The sequence below is a fragment of the Papilio xuthus genome, unplaced genomic scaffold (genome assembly GCF_000836235.2).
Source record: "Papilio xuthus unplaced genomic scaffold, Pxut_1.1 DF828258.1, whole genome shotgun sequence".
NCBI classification, from domain to species: domain Eukaryota; kingdom Metazoa; phylum Arthropoda; class Insecta; order Lepidoptera; family Papilionidae; genus Papilio; species Papilio xuthus.
Window position 1 is genome coordinate 3,060,014 of NW_013530391.1, and position 16,524 is coordinate 3,076,537.

At 32.8% G+C, this 16,524-nt stretch overlaps 1 protein-coding gene across 8 annotated transcripts in view; it reads left to right on the forward strand.

Moving 5' to 3' along the window:
• The window catches only part of LOC106113462 (mucin-17), a 57,460-nt gene extending 47,895 nt beyond the window's left edge, over positions 1-9,565 (forward strand). The window contains exons 8-16 of one of the 8 annotated variants that reach the window (XM_013306238.1): positions 227-2,857; positions 3,029-3,277; positions 3,566-5,080; positions 5,374-5,712; positions 5,818-6,007; positions 6,188-6,387; positions 6,665-7,009; positions 8,663-8,782; positions 9,254-9,565. In XM_013306238.1, coding sequence (XP_013161692.1) covers positions 227-2,857; positions 3,029-3,277; positions 3,566-5,080; positions 5,374-5,712; positions 5,818-6,007; positions 6,188-6,387; positions 6,665-7,009; positions 8,663-8,782; positions 9,254-9,334 — 5,670 coding nt within the window. In that variant the 3' untranslated portion in view covers positions 9,335-9,565. Of the gene's footprint in view, positions 1-226; positions 2,858-3,028; positions 3,278-3,565; positions 5,081-5,373; positions 5,713-5,817; positions 6,008-6,187; positions 6,388-6,664; positions 7,141-8,662; positions 8,783-9,253 lie in introns of those variants that run through there. The other 7 variants (XM_013306239.1, XM_013306242.1, XM_013306243.1 and 4 more) reach the window with 7 other exon arrangements.
• Positions 9,566-16,524: the final 6,959 nt, after the last annotated feature.

Genomic DNA, 16,524 nt, shown 5'->3' on the forward strand with positions numbered 1-16,524 from the left:
CATGTTTAAATGAATAAGTAGGTACTTGATAAGTTTATTTTCAATTTATGTATGAATACATTTAATTCAATATTGTATAATTTTCCCACCAAAAGTAATAAAGAGGCTTTGGTATTGCACGTTTTTTCACTTAAAACCTTTGGGTATCTATCACATGAATTTCGCCTCATGTCTTTACACTTTTATTTATTTCTTATTTTATGGGTGAGATCTCTTCTTATTTCAGGAAGTGGGTGAAGAAATTCTTTTAGGTCCAGACATGAACGCTATCTCTTTTACTCAAACACGAAGTGCATTGTCTTCAGCAGACTTAAGACTTTCTGAGAGTTTAGAAAAGCCATCACATGTTATGAACGTAGAAGCCTCAAATCACTCACCATCAGTTACTGTATCTATTTTTGATGCTTTGGCTGAAATTCTTACGTCTACACCCAGAATTCAAATATCTACAACAACAGACGTACCGCAACAAACATTTACTGATAGTGTTGTTAAACAAACACTCAATAGCGTGAGTAGTAACAATAATGTAAATAGTGTCAGCGACTTTGCGAGTCAGGGCACATCTACGTCAACCGAGAGTTTAACTACAATAACTACTGTACAAAACACTGATCAGACTACACCTACTGTGCTTAACCGCTTGTCGGTAGAGGAAAGTGTTTCACCGTCACTAAATATCAAGGAGAATACAATGTCCACGAATAATCCCCAAACTACCCCCACTCCCACTCCAACTACTCCTATATCCGCAAGGAGACCCTTTGCCATTAAAGTTTTATATTCAGATACTGAACGGCCGACAGACGTACCAATGACTTCATCTGAACCCACAACCAAATGGAGTACGACTGAAAATTCAAAAATGGTATACAATACTGTATCCGATCTTATATTATCTAATAACAATTTAGTCTCATCAGAACTAACAAGCATGTTATCGAATAATATAAAAGATATCATTGAAAATTTAGATGAAGAGAGTAGATCTAGATTATCCGTTGATATGGCGAAATTGTTAAAAACACTTATTCCCAGAGTTGTAAATAAAAATCCTTCCCTAAATGATCTCGATAATATTCCTAATACTACGCCTTACAGTTTGGAGGATATCAAAGATACTGAAAATATAGACATAGGAAATGTTGTTATTAATACTAACGAAAATTTGAATATTGACAGTAAAAATTTCCTTCAAAATGTACAGGACATAAATGTAAATATTACACAAGGTACCACTGAATCCCCGCTTAGTGACGCTATTATTAATGATAGTGTAAATAGCATAAGTGGTTCCGTTTTGAGCACAGTTTTGCCTTTATCAGAAAGCGAGACAACAGTAGCTGATATCGTAGCTACAACCGATACTATAAATATTAATTTATTACAAACTTTAGATTCATCTTCAACTATTTTAACTACCACCCCCACTAATCTATTACCCATAAATATTGAGATACCAGATACAGCTACTTTGTCTAGCTTAGAAATGAGCACCGCCGTTGTAGATAATTTAAGCGTAGACACTACCAAAACTCCAACAGTTGTTCCCACTAACAACCCTTTGCCCATTACATTTTCCTCAAACTTAAAGGTTGGTGAATCTATTTCGAGTGATACCAATAAATTATCTTTAATAAACAAATTTGACAATCGGGTGGGAACTGAGGACTTTGATAGTATTGACATTGATGACCCCAGCCAAATTACTCGTTTCCAATTATGGGTTCTTTCCAAAAAAGCTCGGGTTTTAAAAATGATTGAACAACTGATAAGGGAACACAATGATGAAATCGCCAATGGACCATTGACTGAAGTATTTAACCAATCTAATAATATTACACTTTCTAATCGATTGACTCAGATTATCAATACAATGGACTCCACGACTTTGTCTAACCCAAATACCGATATTACGACTGACTTAGTAGTTACCACGCCAATTACATCCACATCTAATCCATCATCCGACTTATCTGAATCAGTCAATATCCTAAATGATCGCTCAGAAGCTGACTTTACAACTCCACCCACGACTATTCTAAGTGATGTTTTATTATCTACTATCCCTGACTCTACCGAAGTAGATTCCACAACAGATGTTACCGAAGTAACCGCTACAACAATTGCGAATGAAATTGCTGATGCTTTCTTACGTGCAAATGCTAACGCTATCGATCAAACTACAGTAAAGGAAACTACAAATGATGAAAATGAAACAACAATTGCTGAAAATGAAAAAGAAAATATAATTTCAACTACAGAAAATGCAGAAATAGGTGATGAGGTGAATGCCGATATAATGACACGTACGTTTAATTCAGAAACAACAACAGAAAGAGCAATAACAACTGAGAATACTTTAGAGACAACGACGCAAGCAGGTATCGAAACTACCACTGTAACACTTCTAAATGAAATTAAATCAAATGATCAAATAACTATCACCTCGCAAACCAACGTTGCCAGTCAGCCAATCATTCCGAAAAAAGATTATGTTATATTTGGAATACTACCTAATAATACGGTCGTACGTAAAGATCCTAATGATAATGTACTGGAAACGTTAACGGAGGCAAGTCCGTACATTATTTATGGTGTGCTGCCAAATAACACAGTAATACGCAAATTTCCAAATGGAACTAGAGTACCACGTGTCATGCAAAAAATTGACGTACTACCAATCAGTCCATGGAGTTTAAGAAATCCATATAGCCCCATCCATAATAATCCGGCCATTGTCAGACCGCAGTCTAACCCCATCCGAGTATCCACTAATATTGAGACATCCACCGACACAAATAACGAAACGGAAAACCGATTAACCACCGACACTGTAAATAACCAGCAAATAACGGTATTGTTTTTAAATTGTTTAGCTTAAAAGCAACGCTTGGAGCTTTGGCACTTTTCGAGGGTCTTACAAAGAACTTTGAGCTTTTATTGATAATGGGCAAAACACTGTATCACCCTAACGCTTAAAAATCAATTAACCTAGCAAAGCGTAACATTTATTTCGTAATTGCAGATATCTTCATCGGCACTTAATTTAAACGATAGCAGTTCCTTGGGCATAACTACTGCCACTATTAAGCCGTCTGCTGAAAAAAGCACTGCCTCGCATGTTTTGAATTTACGCACTACTACAATGCTACCTTCTATTCATGAGATTCTGCTTAATAGTTTATCTTCAGCCACTAAAGAGGAAATGGTTATATCATCAATGAAAAACTCTACTCCTGAACCAAGAATATTAACACTGGATATCGATCCGGAGGTATAATAATTAAATAAGTCATGTAGTTCACACATAATTTTTCATATCCTTGCTCATTATTTTAATTCTTTTAAAGGTAGTTAGAGTGTAAAGAATATCAAAATAAAAATATGCTATTTATAACTTCATGCATGACGAGTTATCATTTTACTATATTTTTTAATGTTATTTAATGAAGGTAAGTGGTGAAGGATTAGTTCTACTGAATTATATTGAGATTACGGGTATTTTAATGAAAAACATTTCAAAATTCGATTTTTAATTAATAGTTTTTGTGATGACTTGCAGACTAAACAAATCAGAACCGAAAAACCTAACGATGGCCAAGGAAACACTGTATTCAAATTTATACCAATTGACGAAATCACTGTTCCTCCACAAGAAACAAATGTCTTAACACTTGCTTCGACTAAAGCACCTGTGAAACCAAACAACGAAAAAGAAGTACAAATCGTGACACCAATTTCAATGATGGAAATTAATTCACCAACACCAGAAATTCAAATAAGCTTAAAAAATGCTGATGAATTAACAACAACCGCTCAACCTACTGTCGAAACCCCTGATGTTTTAACACTTTCTAACAACATTCAGTCGACAATGACAACTCTTACAACGAATCCAATAACAACAGTTCAACCTATGATAGAAAGTACAACTTCCAATTTAAGAACAACCTTTAACAGTGTAGAAAATACAAAAACGATAACGACAACAGCGAAAAATGTAATAACTACATTGGAACCAACAACGGAAAGATATATACCAGAAATGCTGACTACTTTAACAACTACAAGTATGCCTCTGTTTACAAATATTCCAATCACCACTGAATCAGTACCAGTCCCAAATAATTCTATGTTCCCAACAACAGAAATGACGAGAACTACAACAGCTGATATACAAAGTAACAATAATAAAAATCAGGAAAATGCAAATGTACTTCAAATGCTGCAATCAATTTTGTCAACAAATACAAAGACATCTTCATCTCAAGACACCGATCAAATGAAATTATTACAAGCATTGTTATTAGGCGCCAAGGATAATGTAAAGGATAAACAAAAGTCACCACAAACTACCACTGTTCGCTCAATACAAGACGAAATTCGTCAATTTGAAGAAGACACGAAATTTTTGAAAGCACTTTTACAAGCTACTGGTCGAGATCCAGCAGATTTTAATATTCCAAGTATCGATGACATAAAACCAACTTTGGGTGCAACGACAACAAACACACCTACAACCACTACTATGATTACAACTACTACTCAGGCATCTCCGCCTACAACAACCCCTGTAATAAAATCAACAACTTCCATAGCCGAAGATTTGAAAAAAATTCAAGAAGACACTCTATTACTACAAGCATTATTAAAAGCCACCGGCCAGACTGTTGATACTATAAATATGCCCGTTATATCTGGAATAACTTCTAATGTGCGGGTTGCTTCAAATCCTTTGACAACATCTATTGAATCTAATCCTACAACTCCAATGAATATTCGTCCAATTTATACCACAATTCAACCAACAGAAAAAACTACGGTGCAGACTAATGCACCGCAAACTGTTTCTACATTGTCTACTTTACAGGAACAACAAAGTACTGTAAAAGAAGATATTGGTATTTCAACCACATATCGACCTGTGCAGCGAAGATTTACAACAACTACCACACCTCCCGAAATATTTTCAACTTTAAGTGCTAGACGAGCTCCAAGCTTAGCGCAAGTTACTACTGAAGTACCAAGTACATCAACTTTTTCTGTAGAGGAAGATTTAGCATTTCTAAATAACCTGGTAAGAGAAACATACATACATCAGACTAGCTGTCGCCCACGATTCCTACCGCAATTAAAAAAAGCTTAATAAGTAGCCTATGTGTTCTTCCATATAATGTTCTATATTCTTGGTAAATTTCATCAAGATCAGTTTAGCCGTTCTGGAGATATCTTTAAACATCCATCCATCCACTAATCCATCAATCCATCGAAACATTCGCATTTACAATAATAGTAAGATAAATGAAATAATTTATAAAATAATTTGTTTACCTCCAAAGTATTATCTTGGATCTTAATTTTTATTTTCAGAAAACTGTATTAAATACGAATAATAGCGATGACCCGGAAGCTGCCCTCGCAAACCGTGTTATAGCTCTGGCTGTAGAGAGAAGCTTGAACGAGCTACAAAGTTCTTCCACTCCAAATGTTGTAAATTCCGTTCGCACAACTAGACCGACCACCACCACCACCACCACCACAATGACTACAACTACTGTATATACTCCTCCAGTTTCCACGCAAAGTACACCGTCTATTGAAGATGATATTAAACAATTTGAAGAAGATACGAAACTTTTACAAGCATTATTAAAGGCAACAGGACAAGATCCATCGAAGTTTAACATACCAACATTACCAAGCGTAAATGTAAGTCCGAAAGGTTCTTCTGTTATTGAAGAAGATTTAAAATTACTTTCAAACCTCCTTGCCTCACCATCTCCGTTAAATGAACCTTTTGATTCTTTGACGCAGAAGCCCAACAAGGATAATCAAGCCAGCGTTATGGCATCGTTAAAACCAACAACAAAACCATTTGGAGTAAAAATAGCGGTTAAAGATGAATTAAAAAACGTTCAAGATGATGCGCAATTATTACAAACATTAATAAAGCTAAAAGACGCACAAGAAACAACGACACAGAGGAATAAAATTGCTATAACAGGTACGACAATTTTTATCAATTATATCATTCTCTGGTAATTCAAGGTAATGTAAAGTTATAAATGAAACAAAATACAAATATCACATAAGAGATTTTTAAGATCGGTCGCTATATTCACTTCTCCAGAGTCAAATTATAAAGTAAATTATACAAAAAGTAGTTTTACTCACATCTTTCTAGGTCAATCTTCCGATGAAGCTCTTCAAAAGTTAATACAAAAAGCAAAACCTACAGCTATGGTATCAGAAGCTACAAAATCATCTGTCTCCCTGAGTACTGAATACGGAAACAGCAATGACGCTCTTCTTGCGGCATTACTTAAAGAGCAAGGATTCGGTCCAACCACGGCAAGTTCTTTGGATGAACAAGTTCGACTCGCTGTTAGTTTTTTCTTTTCTTTTCTAACATCTCTTTCTTTTCGCTATATAAAACCAAACGGGTAAAAACATTGGATTTAAACATCTGAAGGTAAATTTTAACCAAACTCATTTTAACATTATCATTTAATTAAAAAGTTTCATATATCTTTTCACAATCCATTGTTCTGTCTTTTAACTCTTCATCGTCTGTAACAATTTTTTTTATTATTTGCCATTGATTTTTGCGTTCATTACATGTGTTTAGGAACAAATTTTAGACCTAACTATAACCTCGTAGGCTTTACTGAACCAAGTGGTAGTGACGCCGAAGGCTAGGCGTACGACGACTCCTCCGCCGCCGCCCCCGGCGCCGCGGCGGCCCATCCTGGATGGCCTAGCCTGGCTCTGGCAGCAGTGGCGGGACACGGCGCCGGGCACTGGAGGCGCAGGGAGTGCTGCAGGAGCAGCGGGTGCGGGGGGCGCGGGTGGCTCCAGGACAAACAACAGGAGGCCCGCACCTGCGCCCGCGCACGCGCCTGCGCCCCGGCCCACGGCGGCCGCAACGCCGGCTCCTTCGAGGGTCAACTGGTTTGGCTCCGGACCATTCGTCGGAAACGCTGATGATAGACCGGCGTCCAATCGAGTGGGTTTCTCCTCTCTTTTACTTAAATTATGTGAGTGGGGATAAGGTGATGGATATTTTTGGTGTTAGATAAAATACAATTGATACATAGCAATAAGTATTTTTTTTTAACTTTTTGTATGTAATTTTATGTCATTTAGTTTGTTATGCTGAAGAAATATTTCTTTCAATCCTATTTAGTAAAGTTATGGTTATAAAAATGCTTTATACAGATTTAATAATTTACTTTACAAGCAAATCTTATCGCTAAAAATATATTTTTTTAAATATTAAATAATTATTACATGTTTTAATAACAGTAAAGATTTAAAAATAATCTATCGTTGTCGGAATCATCTTATATAAATGTTGTGTTTGTATTGTATTCAATTTCGTTATTTTAAACAAAAAAATACAATTTATTTATTATAATATAGTAAGTTTAGAATAATTTTATTAGGCAGTTTAGAATAATACAAATATTTGGCATGTGTAAATAAAATTTTACTGATGTATATCACAATTTAAAGGTTATTACTAATTAAAAATGTAAATAAATTGTATATAAAAATTAAATGACGCTAACCTTATCCTACGTGATATCAAAGTTTGTCCTATCTTTTGTAAATTAATTTCTGTAAAATTATAAAACTATTGTACATCAAAATTAATTTATTGAAAATATTAAAACATTTATTTAAAAAAAAAATAATACATTTATATATTTCTGATTTAAATGATGAAACATGTTTCAATTTTAAGTTATCTTAATATTTGTTGCATGTTGTACAAAAATTTGAAATAAAAGATATTTTTGAGAATTAATTTAATTAATTTTCTTCTTTTTCTAATGATTAATAACTCCATTGAATGTAGTACTAACCTCATAAATATATTTGTATATAAAAATAAACAATTATTTTAAATATAAAAAGAAAATGATTATCCCTGTACAAAAAATTGTTTTAACTTTTTTTTCAGTCGTTACCACCCCATTTCTAATTTTATCGTGTTATTTTTGTAGTTTTTGTAAATAATAGTAGGTCAGTGATAACTTTAAAGTTAGTATGGGGTAAAGGTGTAAACATTGGTGAGTAACTTGTAATTATGTTAATTTAACTTAAAACTTAACTATTAATAATTAGTTGCTTAGTAGAATATTTTTATAGAAGTGAAAAATTATGTTATATTTATAAGATCAGATTTACAGCCACTTGATTAATATTTATTTTTTAAAAATTAGAGTAAGTTTAATAGGTTTACGTACGTAAAATTCTATACAATATTATGTAACTTTATAAATGTACAGCAGCGAAAATAGTGTAAATAAAACATAAAAGATTGTAATTTATTTAAAATATAACGAAGTAAAAAAATAGCTAAGTTAAAATTATATCGATAAAATTAAAAGGGTTGTATAAAGGTCTATAAATCTCAATCAAGCATTTACATTCGACAAATATATAATAACTTAAGTCACTTTCCCGCTAACATTTTTCACTTCACAAACCATATGGTGTTTGACCCTTATAAATATATTTTGGCACTGTACAATCGCGCTTTGAATAACATATCACTAAAGCTTTTTTATATCTACAATTTCATATTAATTATATATTAAAATAATTTATATTATTATTTAGCATGTAACTGTACTCACTTCACGTATAATAGATACCTCTGGAGCCACCGCGCGCAGTCGCAGCTGAGCAAGCCCCGGGCCGGGGGCAACTTGTCTCTGCTGCCATTAACGTCACTAGAGCTTTCTCTCAGTTCCTTGGAGCGGCGATACAGGTAAATTGCATAACATCTGTATTGTAATAACAATTGCGCAGTAGGTGAATAATGTCAGCATACAAGGAAGGAGTTTTGAATGTTCGATTTTCAACAATATCTAAATTAAACGTAGGTTTTCATTACATCATTCTAATAAGATCAGAATAACGACTAAAACATAAAACAACTAAAACATAATAAATATTTAAAATAACTGTTAGCTGTTATTCTTTGTGTTATGTTCCACAGATCAAGATACTGCGAAATGGTATATAGTAATGGCTACCTATTTTTTGGTATCGGGGGAAATTATAACAAAGATTTGCTCCTTCGGGGACACAAGCTTTAGTGGAATTTTACCCAATAAAACCTCCTCGGTGGCCATCCTCTAGGTCCACTTGATCCGGGATCTCTTGTTGAACACACCGGTGTCCCCCTGCATAGAGCAATAATGATTATCTAATGTAATATATCTGTTTCATATTCCAGGGCGCGGCGCAGACTGTACAAAATGTCATACGAGCAGGTCAAAAGGCGGCAACTGACGTTTACACAAACGGATCCGGTTAAACTTGACATTCGGTCGTTATAATGGACTGCAAACTTTTCCGAAAGTATAGTACGCACTATGTGTTTGAAATGGTCATGTAAATAGTCCCTTAGATCATGCGGTCTTATGTTTAATGGAAGGCAAATGAGGTGTTATATTGTGAATCTGGATATTAAAATAGTAATAAGTTATTCAATGGAGTGTAAATAGAATGAAAATATCAATAGCAAATTGTCCAAAATAGGTACTGACAAAGAATGTGATGATAGATATAAAATATTTAATTTGTTATGTAAATATTATTTTTCTCTCTCTGGTGTATGTTTAAAGGGTTGTTAAGTTAAATAAGTAAAGAAATCTTATACTTATGCTTATTCCAATTTCTATATCTGTTGTGGTATAAATTCTTAAGTTAGAAGCTTTTTTCTTAGTCAAGATTTTCTTCAACTTATTTAGTGGTGGTAGGTTTGATACAAGAAATTGCTTATTCACTACTTTTGTTAAAATTCTTTTCGACTTTGAGCGTCGTTCTATCGAAACCTTCGAAAATCTACGATAATATCGAACGATTATTTTTTTCAATGTAAACTAAGACAAGATATTTTACAATATTTGACGGTGTTGGTTCTTGCTCATTTTCTCTAAATCTGATTACTTATAACCTTTCCTGAATTGATTTACACTTTGTAAATATATAGGTTATAGTTCAGTTGTCTCAAATTATTTCATTGCTTGATTAAGCGTGTTAGTTGTAAGTAATGTCATTAATCTTAAGTCTAAATCCATGTGCCATTTATGCACGTTCTTATTTTCAAGCCTTTTCTGTCTGCAGCTTTTATTTATTTAGTTTTATGATAATTTTTATAATTGTCTTTTTATTTTATTACGCTCTCTTGTGCAAGGATTAATTGGTTTATCAAGAAAATTAACTTTCAATACAAAATAAATTAAATAAAACCCAACTTATAAGTAAAATCCAATAAAGTTGGAATTATATTTTAAATACACTGAATTTATTGACGAAATTTAAATAGCTAAAAGTTGTATAACCTTAAACGAAAGAAATTTTGAAATTAGTTATTTAACTTAAAAAGACCTAGCCTTTTCACTGCCTTTACTTAATTGTGAATAATGTAACGATTGGTTCGATAAAATCCTTGTTTACTTTATTTGTATTATATTAATTTTAAGAAGAAATTGTTCGAAATTTAAAAAAGCAAGTTACCAATAATTGTAACCGCTTTATATCTTCTAAAATATTTTAAGTGCGTATATTTTTGTATATATAAAGATAACATCAAATAAACTAATTTATAATGAGCCAATATGTTTTATTGAGTTTAACTTGTCGAAGTTTTGTATCTTTTTTTGAATTAAATACTGTCAATAAATCCATAACATAAAGTGCTTTTAGGATTAAAAATATTTTATATTCATTCTTTTTTAATTTATGTCTTAATGTGTAACTGGCTGAAAACAATTATTCAGGTAACGTCTAGTTAAATGTTACAAGTTTAGAGTACACAATCATGTTGTAAACAACTGCATTGGAAAAGAAACAACTCACTTATCAGATGCATTACACTTTAAAGGATTATTTTGGACAAAATATAAGTCAGATTCTTCTGCTAATGTTAATACAAAGTAGGTGTGTCAGCTTTGTATTAGCATTTTTTGATTAGCATTTATTACAGATTGAAACATTGCTGTAATTTTTAAGAAGGCATTTATTTTACCAAAATATCTGTAGTCGCGATAATCAACTGTACTGTAAATTATATTTACTAATACGTATTTTCATGCCTTACATTATTTTTGCAATATCCGAGTTAATAATAGTATGAAAAAGACAAACAAATATTTTTAGTATGTGATGATAAATCGTTAGGCGCTCACAAAGATTGTCATTTCTTATCGAGTTTTAATTTTTCAAAACAAATTATTCTGACACCTGAAGGTAGTTGTGATCCAGTTAAAACAAGTTTAGATAAAATCTTAACATATCTGTACCGGTTAAATGACTTGCCTTTAGTTATTTGTCGTATTAAAATATAAAGAGTAATTTTTCATAATGATTCGTGCTTTGATTCTAACAAGTTTTTTGTCAAACGACCTTGGCCATGCGACAATATCTATTCAAGATCGAAAAACACTTTTTTGTAGTCCTTACTTGTCTATTTGTCCAATAATTTTATTAATAGAGTATGTCCAAGTTAATTTTGTTTGACAATGCCAATAGTGTGACTGTTTATATGAAGTGTGCAAAGATTAAACTTTGCTTAAGATATTTGACATTTATTACAAGAAATTTCAACATTTCAATATTGCTTTTTATTTTTGAAAGGCGTTTTTAAGTGTCAAGAATAAGTTCCTTAATTAATTAAAATATGATCTGTGAAAGCAAATTTAAATAAAAACAAACCAAAAATAATATATAAAACCCGTTTAACATAATGATAGCCGACAATGTTCTTGCGTCTGCTTTTATTAAATTAATCACTATTTCATCTACATAACTTGATTCTAAAACAAGAATAAATAATTCAATAATAAGTAAAAGAAAATATACCAGTACTATGTTGTATTGAATTGTAAATGTAACTTTTTAATTAATGTTTTATAAAATTGTTCGAATTGTTAATTATCTTCTTGTTTTTGAAATTGTGATAAGAGAATTCTAGAAATATTTATCTTACTAGCTGTCACCCGCGACTTCGTCCGCTCGGTATTGAAAATAAACTTATTTAGAAGCCTATCTGTTCTCCCAGGCTATGTTCTACATCTATGCCAAATTTCAGTGAGATCCATACGGCCGTTCTGGACATATCTTCTTACAAACATCCATTGAAACATTCGCATTTATAATATTAGTAAGATTAAGTAATAAAAACCGCTATTATTAATTAATTCATAAAAGTGACAGTGTAAGTGAGATTTGCTAGAAGTAAGTTATAAAATAAATAAATCAAGTTATTAAATGTCACGACATGAGGTTTGTAAATTCAATGAATCATTTTTATCTCGCCCTAGCATTAAACTTTAGCGGTACAAAAGGCGGAAGTTAAAGTTATATTGGTCCATGTTCTACTGCGTGAACTATGTTGTTATTTTGTGATAGACATGCATTAGTCTTTTCTGTTAATCTATCTACCCCTTTAGATATTAAAAGTTAGATAGATAAGACATTTTAAGATTCATAAAAAACTTATAATTTTTAATCTAAGTTTTTAAGATGATAGATTTTTTTGAACATCCGTTTAGTAACTTTTTACTCAAATGAAAAAATTATATTTTAAAACGTTACTAAGCGGTAATTAAAGTATTTAATCCGCCATTAACATGTTATTTATCATTCAGTATTTGTCATTAATTTTAATGAACAATCGCAAACGAGACCACAAAAGTTACTTACCTATTGACTTTTTTTTAACAATCCCAACTATTTTCTCGGTATGTTATTAATGTTTAGTTAATAGAAGAATTACCCAAACAGATCCGCATGTGCGGTCACGTACTTGATATAATCATTTGAACGGATTCTAGCAATGATTAACATTTTACTAGCTGTTTCCCGCGACTTTGTCAGTTAAGAATAAAAAAATGGCCTCAGATACTCCCATGTACATCAGCTGTCTTCTAGTAAAAATCGGTGGAGCCGTTTTGGATTTTACTTTGAACAGACACAGACTTGCAGACAGATAGACAGACACAAAAATAAAAAAATAGATTTTCAATGTAATTGTAACGCAAATAATACATTAAGTTTACAAAATATCTATAATTTTCGGATATTAGAGACATTCCAATTTTATTAATTGTATTGGAAAGTGTGTATGTATAGATAAATAAACTACAATCCACGTGATCTTGCATTTTCTCCTTGAACAAAAACAATATATTTTTGTATAATACAATTGTTTCTTCAATGGAAACCCACTGTAAAATTAGTACGAAACGCCTTCGGGCATTACAATCTTTAGTTTATTCTAATATGATCTGGGCTTTTCCTAGTACGATATTTTTATATATATTTCTATAGAATTGAACAGTCCGTGTTTAAGTATTCATTGATATTACCATTGGAAGTCGAATAGGAACAAGTTACATAATAAGTGTAATCGAGTTTGTATCGATAGAACAGACTCTTACTTTTTAAGTATATGGCTTATAGTACTTCGATGTACTATTTATTATTTCTAGGGAAATACGTAAGCAGATTGGAAGTGAAAGTATCAGTGCAAATCTGTTCAGACGTCCTTGAGTTGTAAAGACTCAAATGTCCTTTCACCAATTATTACATCGAGTAATGAATAATTCTTGAAAGTAAAGAGCTTGTTTACCCAAAATATAAAAATACGTTGTTTATAAAGTAATTTATATTTCTGTAAATATCGCTTTATGTGTATTGTAACCCATTTGTAAACATTTTATTGGTTTACTAACATTATTAAGACGAAGAGTGAGCGACGGGCCGCGTCCGCGAAATAATACCAGTACCACTCATCCTGATGAAGGGCCACCGATGGGCTCGAAACTAGTCGGTGCCGCCACCGCACGAATATACGTGAGTGATTAGCCGTGTTTATATATCAGTTTATTATTAAGAAAGATTGTAAATCTTAAGTGGCGATGGCTCGGCTATATTGCCCGCAGAATGGACGGTCGATGGGGCTGCAAAGTGCTAGAGTGGCGGCCACGGACAGGTCGACGCAGCGTGGCCAGGCTTCCCGCAAATGCAGTTGGCACCAGACCGGTCATCGTGGCGATCTTTGGGGGAGGCCTATGCCCAGTAGTGGGCGTCTCATGGCTGATAAGAAGAAGAATATTATTAATGCGTATGTTTGGATGATTAGATGTTTGTCACAAAGTATCGGAACGGCTCAATGAATCTTGACGAAATTTAGGACAGATGAGAGACAGATATTTTTTAATTCCGCGCGGATAGTGTCGCGGGGAATGGATTAGAATAATGTAAAAAGTACTTCGTGTTATCATACAAGTTTTTTTTTAATGTTGTTAAATTTTTTAATGTTAATTGACGCATATGTTCCAATTTATTTTGCGGTGCAGTGTACACTTCACGGAAAAAGACGTACACCTTGAAATTTGAATATTTTTTATTGTAACATTTGTTTATAACTGTTATAAAGTTTAGTTTAAATATCAAATGACACACATTCATACGCAAAAGCTCTGGTACAAATTCGTAGAACAAAGATTGTAAGCCATGCTTGTAGTGTTGTCAAATTAGACAGGAAAAATAATCAATTTAGTTATAGATTCCAATAAGTACATATGAAGGTCATAATTAATAATTACTTCCTACGCTTAATCTATAATTTCTACTTCTGTAAAACCTGTTTACAAACCATTTTTCCTAAACGAGTAAAGGAGCAGACAATATTTTTCTGCAGTGTTACTTTGGAAACACGCTGTTATGTTTCGTACTTCTTTGGCCAAATTACTATTTTTTTTAATTTAATTTATTAGAAATGAAACTCAGTTTCAGGAATTTATGTATCTTATGTTTGAAATATGGTATTGTTTAATTTTATAGTAACGTCATAAAATCATCTTCGTACGTGATCGCGTCATTCAAATATACGCAATGAACTTTGCAGATGGAACAAAAAAGCTGAATTCTCCTTCGTCATATCGTAAACAGGACTTGGATACTTTGTATAAACTTTAGACCTTACTATAAATAGAATATATTTTAGTTAGTCATAACGCAAATGTAGTTGAGTCCCGGATGGGTTTTTATATTAGGTGCTGTAGATGTGATGAATGTTTTTAGAAAAAGATACCTTACCTTTTCTTAACTTATTTTTTAAACTAATATAAAAACGGCTAAACACTCACGTATTATATATTCGTCCGGTGGCGGCACCGACTAGTTTCGAGCCCATCGGGGGCCTTCACACTTATTTTTTATTGGATGAAAAGGAAGAGGGTTTCAAATTTGTGGACTGCGACATACTGATACTTTTCCAGTTTTTCATGTGGGCCTATAATTATTACCTTTACTTATTGTTCAGCTTTGTTAAAGTCTATACAAGAAATTAACAAATTAAATTATCATATGTAAAATGAGTGATATCATCATCATCATCTTACTATACGTCCCCACCGAGGGGTTCGCAGCCTACCCTAAGTTAAGGGTGATTAGGCCATATTCAACCACGCTGGCCAAGTGCGGGTTGGTTGACTTCACACATATCTTTGAATTTCTTCTCAGATATGTGCAGGTTGTATCACGATGTTTTCCTTCACCGTAAGAACGTCGGATAAATGTACATATGTAAATCGGAAATCGAAAAACACATTAGTACACGTCGGGATTCGAACTCAGGACCTGGAGATTGCAAGTCAAGTGCTTGACCACTGAGCTACCAACGCACTTATGTTGTGTGTGTTATGTATGATATCACTTTAAAATATACTAAGCTAGCTGCCGCCCCATACTCCAACCTCTCGTAAATAAAAAAAGAACTGTATAGTCGCCTATGTGTTTTTCAGACCTATACAGTAGTACAGTTATAGTTTTACACTACAATATACAGTTCTATATTGTTAGGAAGAAAATCCAGAAACTAGCCAGTGTATTGACTCAACACTGGCCGTACTAAAATGTTGACGTCCCGTCAGATTCATCCTGACACTAGACTTTGTAACGAAAGCACGTTCTTCGCACCAAAGGATTGTAATTAATAATGTCTAAAAATATTTATGCAAAATTTCAGAGATCCTCTGAGCCATTTTGGAGATACCTTACAACATCCTTCCATTTATTTAAACATTCGCGTTTTAATATTACTAAGATATATCTGCAGTGTCTTTGGTGAGTAGACTACGATTCTATCGAATTCAAGTTCCAATTGTGATAAAAATCTGAATATCTTTAAAAGTGATAAATATAAAAATAAACGTGCATTTAATTCGTGGTCAAGGTCGATGCAAACCGATCGAAAAGACTGGAAAAATAATATAATACATTAGCATTTTAAAATATAAAACACGAATTAATGAAGTGAATATTTTCACTCATGAAAAGATCCAAAATATCAAATAACGAATTTTTTGCTTAAATTTTGATATTGTAAAACGTTCTCGTCTAAGTTCTAAATCTGTTTGTATATCCACGAGGACACAGTCACAGGCGACAGCTAGTAACGGAATAAAACTGAAACATGTTGCAGGATATAATATA